The sequence below is a fragment of the Xyrauchen texanus genome, chromosome 19 (assembly GCF_025860055.1).
Source record: "Xyrauchen texanus isolate HMW12.3.18 chromosome 19, RBS_HiC_50CHRs, whole genome shotgun sequence".
Taxonomy (NCBI): domain Eukaryota; kingdom Metazoa; phylum Chordata; class Actinopteri; order Cypriniformes; family Catostomidae; genus Xyrauchen; species Xyrauchen texanus.
In genome coordinates, this window is record NC_068294.1 from 15,402,902 (window position 1) to 15,411,095 (window position 8,194).

The following is an 8,194-nucleotide window of genomic DNA, read 5'->3' on the forward strand; positions in this document are numbered from 1 at the left end:
TTTTTTAATGTAACTATTCTGATTACCAACTATTTAAAATGTAACAGTTGTGGAATTCAGTTACTAATATTTTGTATTTTAAATACGTAATCCTGTCACATGTATTCTGTTACTCCTAAACCCTGTTCATTTCTTTTGGTGTAAACATTTTTAAATGAGATTAGAAATTACTGAGTTCACTTTTAATATATGATTATGAGACTTTACCCACATTATTTCCTGGCCAAAAAATGATTGCATATATTCCATTTGGTCTTCTAAGAAATAATCCTGTCATTATAACTTTTTATACACTCAGCCACTTTCACTTTGTTGATTTCGTCAATAACACTCCTAAACTACAGAGGGCGATACATACGGCTACAGCGTCATATTCCCTAAGACGAAAGAAAGAACATGAGCTTCCGCTGTCTGGCCCATCTTTCATTAAAATAGAGCTGAAAATTCTAAAAGTTGTTAAAACATCACAGTTTGCATTTGTAGTATTTTTTATTTTTTGTAAATAAAACATTGTGCATGGGGAATTTGGCTTAAAAAGCACACAAACAATGTCTGCCATGTTCGAGGGAAATGCCTTGTCAAGCATGCAGACGTCTCACTGCCACACTCCAAACAATTACAGGTGAGCAACAACAAAATCATTATACAGGTTTTGCAGTAACTTCCAAATCATAGCTCAGGTTTGGGGAAGGAATATCAATTTTGCATTAATTTTCATTCAAATTAATCTATAAGTGATCAATCCCAATATCGTATTGTTCTCCCTTTACTGTGAGCAATTATGGTGGCTTGGTTTGGTATCTGTAGTCATGCTGTAGCCTACAAGTGTTGCCAGGATTACTCCAGTATGCTATTACATATATATCTACTCTCAACACAAATGCCCATGGTATTTGTGTCTATTTTAAATGGCTAATGTCATATCGCCTATTGGCCTCTCATTTTTATGCGTTTACTTTATTGACTTCAGATTTAAGAATAATATTGGCAATGTAATTGGTTTTACATTAGCTATGCAAACGGTATACAAACATACATTTGTATTTGACAGAGAAAGTTAACTTTTTTTTTTCCAAGATCATGATGGTTTTTAATTCAGTGAAAGAGTATATTGTAGGTTCTGTAACTGGTTACAATTTCTTACAAGTTTTTCACCGTTGTTAATTTCTTTTGTACGCTTTTTAGTTAATTGAAACAGTCCTGTGGGTGACAATGTTTTTTATTTTTACAAATATTTCATGTAGTTTCTCAATGTGTTTATAAAAGCTTTAAGATAATTTTACAAGAACAAAAAAGTCATAGTTATACATAAATATCTAAGATATTTATATAAATAATTGGAAATGTTAAAGTCTTTTGTTCAACACAAACCTACTGTGCTTTTTTCTGTCCTATCAGCCCTCAAGAGCTGGCTTTAGAAATCAAGGCTTTCATCAGCGGTGTTGACCAGACGCAGGGACGCAAACTCAATGTTCGCGATCATGCCCGCTGCGCAGTGCGCCTCCTCCGAACTGTCCCAGCCTGCCGCGGAGCCGTCTTGGAGCACTTAAGGGGAGTGTATGATGAATATGTAGCATCTTTTTTACAAGATCTGGAGGCAGAAGGTGAAAATGGAGGTAACAGTACAAGTGGAGGAGGCAATACCAGTGTGTCCAACCTTGAGGATGTTATTAAAGAGGTCCATGCAGTCCTTTTAGAATTTATCACGCTTAGCCCTAAAGCTTGGGCTCCACTTGTGTCCACATGGGCCGTGGACCTTCTTGGTCAGCTTAGCAGCAAGCATGCAGGAAGAAGAGCAGCACCTCACTCCTCCAGCCTCAATGAGCTGCTGCAGCTATGGATGTCATGTGCAGCCACTCGCTCACTCATGGAGTGCTACTCTCAGTGTCTAGCAGCCATGTTGGCCTGGTGCCCTGATGCATGTGTGGATGCATTGCTGGACACCTCCGTCCAGCACTCACCTCATTTTGACTGGGTTGTTGCCCACATTGGCTCAGCTTTCCCTGGAACTATCATCAGTAGGGTGCTGGCTTGTGGCCTCAAAGACTTTTATGCACATGGCTATTCCTCTACAGAGAGAATAAACCAACAGCAAGCAATAGATAAGGGCAGTAGGGTGCCCAAAATTGGCTCAGTGGTTGGTATCCTCGGGCACTTGGCCTCCAGGCATTTAGAGAGCATCAAGAAAGAGCTTCTTCGGATGTTTCAGGATAGTCTGTCTCCTCCACCTCAAAATGTACCTCCACATTCATCTGGGGCAGGTGGGTGGGAGAGCTCCCCTCATCTCCGTCGGGCCACTGTGCCCTTCCTGCTTCAGCTGGCTGCTCTTTCCCCTACGCTCCTGGGTGCTGTTTCTGCAGAGCTGGTGGAGTTTCTCCGACCACCTGTCCTCGTTCAACTCCAGGCTCAATTTCAGGCCTTGCCCCGGGAGGAGCTCGAGAATATGTTGGGTCTAGCTGTGCATCTCATTAGCCAAAGCCCAGCAGGTGGATCAAGAGTGCTAAAGTTCCTTGCTGACACTGCCACACCATCTTCTGTGATCATATCAGGCCCTACACCCTCCCCCCATGATAGTATTCGAGAAGCATGTGACCGCTTGCTCCAAATGCTTCTTTTACATCTTCACAAGCTTGTGCACAACCGGCCAGAGGGTGATGAACCCTACCAACACTCCTCCTCTGCCTCTGGTTCAGCAATGCCTCAAGTGATTCAATTTCTAGAGGAGCTCCAGGGACACATAGGTGAACTGTGTGCTGAAACTCTCCGGCTCGAGCGGAAGAGGCACCTCTGGTTGCATCAGCTCCTGTGTCTGTTATCAGTGTATGGCGGACCGATTGTGGCCACTGAAGCTTTGTGTCAGCTCTTCACCCAAGCCCGGAACCAAGAGGAGCTTGCCCTGGCATCACAACTGTACACTCCCCTCTCCACTTCTCTTTCTGGGTTGCTTCCCTCAACAGTAGCCCGCTGTGTTGCCCAGATCCACACTCAGAACCTCAACAATAGAGAGTTAGCTCAGCTCCTAAACAACCTGGCTACAGCAGTACAGAGTCAAGAGGAGGATCGCAAAAATGGAGGGGCTGCAGCAGGCAGTTTAGCTCAGTCATCCATGTCTGTGCAAGTCAGAGTTGCTGTTTCTAATCACCTTCATGATTTCTGCCCATTGCTTCTCCATGGTGACACTATGGTATCCAGGGCTGCTGTCCGTCTGCTTTCATGTAGCCAACTTCCCAGAGCTTGTTCTCCAGCTCATCTGTTGCTGATATGTAGAGCGGCTGTATCACACTTCTTTATGTCTCTTCGGCAGCAAGGTGACAGCCTTGAGATAGGATGGCACGGAGAGGATGAGGCAGTAGGCTACTCCATGCAACTGTTGTCACGTCTGGCAGCCTACTCTCCCTTGACACTAAAAGCTGTGCTGCAACAATTGGTGGAGGGAGCCCTACACAAAGGAAACAGAGATTTGTTTGGAGGTCTGCAGGATAGCCCAGGTGATGACACAACACAATCCACCAACCTTGTCCCAGACTTGGGCGTCTCACTTCTGGACATCAACTGCAAATTTGGCAACTCTATTAACTTCTCTGGTAGTGTGTGGTCCGTATTCCATGCTGGAGTGATTGGAAAGGGTTTGAAACCCCCTCACATGTCCTCACAACCTGACCCAGACAGAGTTAATCAGAATATTCAGACCTTGCTTTCAGTCACTGTTCAGTGCAGTAGTTCAGGTGGAGGAAGCACCACTAGCAATGCTAGAAAAGGCTCTGCCGCAGGTGCCGGTAATGGCCGCTACCCTCATACCAGTGAACCTTTAATTTCAGATGAGCTGCTCCCAATTAATGCTGAAGCTGCAAAGGTCATTGCGGTAACCTTGGTGGAAAACATCTGCCCAGATGTAGCAAATGGAGAACTGTCATGGCCTCCAGAGGAACATTCGAAAACGACAGTTGAGCGGGACATACACATCCGTCGTTGCTTTGAAGGAAACCCTGTGCTGTTCCATCTCCTTCGCGTGGTTGCAGCTGGACGTCCAGCTCTGTGCTACTGCTCTGTTGTTCTAAGGGGCCTACTTTCCACCTTACTGGCTCACTGGGAATCATCGAGGGAACCATCTGTGTTGGACTCCCTCTGGCATCTTCAGGCCTCTTGTTTGCTTGTATCATGTATGGGTGAAGGACAGCTTCTTCCCCCAGTTTTAAGTAACATCCAAGAGGTCTTCCCTCACATCTCACCTTTCGAAGTCAGGCTGCTGCTGTTGGGTGTATGGGAGTACATGCGGGGGAACAGCCCTATGCCACAGAAGTTCACCTTCTGTGCCGACCAAGGACTTTTCTTTCGTGACTTTTCACGGGATGGTGATGTTGCACGGTATACTGCACCCATCCACAGTGTTCTGCATAAGAACATTGACCGCCTGGGACACCTTTGCTGGAGGTTTCAAGTTTAACAACTGTTAAGAGCAAACAAATTATGGGGAGTGTGCTTACAAACCAGAATTTTCTTGCATTCAAATATTTTAATAGTAACTAAAGCAGTGCATATATTTCTACATTTTGAAAGGGAAATGTAAAAATTTGCAAAAATAGTAATGGAAAAACAATTTTAAGCACTATGTAATTGAGACATTTGTTTTGTCATAGTAAACCTTTATATTCTCCAGCCAAATTGTTTTATTAATGGACTGAAAAAAATGTTATGTATAGAGTGGAGTATAAGACACTTCTTTTTGTGTTTTAGTAGTTGGAAAATAGTAAAAATTTTAAATGTAAGAAATGCATCTTCCGTTGTTTCTTATTTCTGTTCATCAATAGGAGAGTATATGAATTAAATTAAGAAAAATCACCTGAAACAAAATAGACTAATGGCATAAAATTTGCTGCAATGAGTGCCTAAAAATGTTACAAGCTTAAAAGTGCTCAAGTAATTTATGTCATGCGATGTTCAGTGTGGCAGTTGTGTTGTTTATGATATGTTCAGGCCAAATTGGAATTACTGTATTTATGGGAGATTATACTCTGAGCTGATCATATCCTCGGACTGAGGAATTATTATAAACGCCAAAACAGATCAATGTACACTGCGTTAATTCATTTATTCACCTCTATATGTTCTAGCAAAATGTTAAGAACAAGTGCTTCATGCAGGCAGCACTTTCTATAATTAAATGGCATATCAAACAGACATGCATGTGAACGGTTGAGGCCGCTGCCATTTCTTTTAACATGACGTTACAATGGTCAAGTCAGAGCGTTCATAAATTTAAATAACAATTTGAAATTACGAGTTTTACAAAAAAACTTAAACGATTTGTACAAATCAGAATCTAGTAATTATGTTAATCCTAACATGATGTGAATGCACCGTTTCACTGACACCCAGGGGCATGGATTCAAATGCGATGGTATTCAGTTACCAATCATATTGTAAAATTCCACAATTCACAGTCCGCCATTAATTAATGAAATCATTAGTGTTCAATAACATTTGGCTGGTCATGTGATCCTAACATGGCAGCCCCCATGAGGGAACCCTTATCTATGTCGAATAAAACTGCTTTTATAAGGTCTCTGATATAAATGTCTTCATCTAATGGGAGTAGTCATTTTACACGTTTCAAAATTACTATTCAGTTCTTTTGGAGTAAACTTTTAAATGAGAAAAAAAAATGACCAATTGCCTTTAAATAGAATTGAAATTGAGAACCATAATCGTGCCGAATGGAACCATAATTATGTGCAATGTGAAGCCATTTCATCACACAATTATGTTGTGTTCACAAGAATAGGTGTCGGACGGATCTGTTTCCACGGACAGTCATGTCTTCTGGGACTCCGTTATTACCCAATAGTGTTTCAGCAAACACTAAACTAACGAGAGGCTGCTCACTGCAGAGCAAATGGGTGGAGCTTACGTGTAGCTCCCCCTCGCTAGAGGTCCAGCGAGGAGGAGCTACACGTAAGCACGTGCAGCACGCGCACGGCACCACTTGGAAAGATGGCGGACAGTCACAGGCTATTTGACGTAATGGCAGTATGTAAACACTCCACAGTTATAGGTTAATTATCTGATGAACATTTATTTTATTCTTGTGTATTGCTCTTTTCCCCCCCTTCTCTTTTTTGTCCTATTGTATAAGACAATCAAAAAATTGGCAAATTACATATTTGGTAATTTAATTTGTCATTCATAAATGAGTAAATCTATAGAAATTATCTTTAGACCAGGGGATGTAAAAACCTCTACAGGTGCACTGCACTGTATAAAACATTGTAAACAAGACAGTTTATCAAAGTTATTCTTTCTACATTTTAGATTTTGTTATCATAAAGTGCAGTCTAGACTGCAGACAAGCAGCACATTTTCACTCCTGCTACTGCACGTCAACATTAATCAGAAGGGATGCTCTGTTTAAACATATGACAAGTTGCAAAAATACAGCCTCTACCCACATCTCCAGCACCACCTCCATCCACAGCAGCACCATTGTCAGTAGTAGGATTATGCGTCCGGCAGCAAGTCAGGGGGACTTGGACACACTGTGGCATTCAAATAAATAAAAGGAACTTGCTGGTTCACATTAACAGAAAACGCAGGCAAAGGGTAACTGAAATTTCAGCAAAACGGCACCTGTCATGCCAATGCATTAATGCCAAAAATGGCCATGTTGAGAAAAAAACATGGGGTGCAAGCCAAAACCTAATCTGTGAACTGGAGGAATGCAAGACTGAATGCTGAACTTGCAGTCAGGAGTGAAATTCTTCCTTATGCGTGCATGCATCTTAAGTCTTTGCTCTTCTACCCTCGAATCTCTAAATTAATCATTTTGGAGGAGGAGGTTCTGTCTGAAATGGTTACTGCGATGATATTTGGGGATGCAAGGAAGCAAAGCTGCTGCTTAAACTGCCAAAAATCAGCTGTTGATGCAGGTGTTCTGTTGAGGTTACTGTTGGAGTAACATTTTCAATATATGAGCCAAAGATATCACACCACAGCAGACTGGGCAGCAGAATAGCAGCATATGATTCTAAAAAGAATTCCTGGCACTGCCCATGTGCCAAAGCAAGACAGACATGTCTACTTAAAACAATTTTAAATGTGTATCTATGCAAACTGACTGGAACTAACTGTGCAGTAAACTGTTTTTATGCACACCACCTTCCAGCCAATCAGAATCCAGTATTTAAACTGACCATGGTATAATACAATATGATCAACTTTGTTTTCTGCTTACATGTGACTGCTCCAGAAGATATATTGTTGTATAATAATTAAATGTGTTATTGTGTTAGAAAATGTGCAAATAAAATTTCACCTAGCCTTTGGACTATATCCTTACTGAGAGACTTTGAGGTACAGCTTTTAAAGTCTTTGCTTGTAAACCATTATTATCAGCAGTGGAATGTCATCATATAATACATTCAGGGTACACTATATACTGTATGTACAATATGTCGTATTCCACTCTTACTTAACAGGGTGCACCACTTCAACTTGGAGGGACTGACTGTGGGATATTCATGTTGATGGTAAGGGGTCATATGATTGCTATACCATTGTCTCTGTTTGTGCTAAACACTGCATTTGTTAATATAACATAAGAGTTTTGATTTTGTATTTCAGTATGCCCTGTATGTGACCCATGGGAAGCCCTTTGATTTTTCAGCAGTGAGTTTTTCCAATTTCTGGTTATTTGTTCAGCAAAAAGGGTTGAAAACACAATTAAGATTTTCAATTGCCATCTTTTATCAGTCTGACATGCCTGTAATCAGGAGGTGGTGGTGCCATCAGTTACTACAGGCGTTTCCTCTGGCAAGGTATGATCCTGAAAACTATACTTTTTGTGTGCATTCCCAGTATGCAGGTCATTTGTAATAAATAAAACATAATGCACACTGGAAAATTTTCCAATTTTACTGTTTGGTCACTTTTTCTTCAAAGCCAACAGTCAGTCACCAAGCAAATGGTCCAACCAGATCTAAAGGTCATGGTGGTCACCCCATCTGTGCCAGACGTCATGGAGGTCACCCCATCTAGGAGAATCCATGTATGTACAGGGAATATTTATGTATTGTTTGACTATTGTTTGTTTATGTAATAACCTTTCCTGTTTCATAAAAGTGTTTGAGCAACACTTGACTCATTACATTATTATTGAAATGTCATATATTTTTGCACAAAGGACTCTGCGGTGATGAAA

At 41.3% G+C, this 8,194-nt stretch overlaps 1 protein-coding gene across 1 annotated transcript; it reads left to right on the plus strand.

The window, feature by feature from the left end:
• Positions 1–392: 392 nt before the first annotated feature.
• On the plus strand, positions 393–5,291 carry ints5 (integrator complex subunit 5). The gene is made up of 2 exons (XM_052149982.1): positions 393–622; positions 1,399–5,291. Exons 1-2 carry the CDS (start codon positions 549–551, stop codon positions 4,442–4,444), a joined length of 3,120 nt encoding a protein of 1,039 aa, XP_052005942.1. The 5' UTR covers positions 393–548; the 3' UTR covers positions 4,445–5,291.
• Positions 5,292–8,194: the final 2,903 nt, after the last annotated feature.

Coding starts and splice junctions, on each gene's coding strand:
- ints5 (XM_052149982.1), top strand. CDS start 549: ATGTCTGCCATGTTCGAGGGAAATGCCTTGTCAAGCATGCAGACGTCT. Junction 623..1,398: donor CACACTCCAAACAATTACAG/GTGAGCAACAAC, acceptor CTGTCCTATCAG/CCCTCAAGAGCTGGCTTTAG.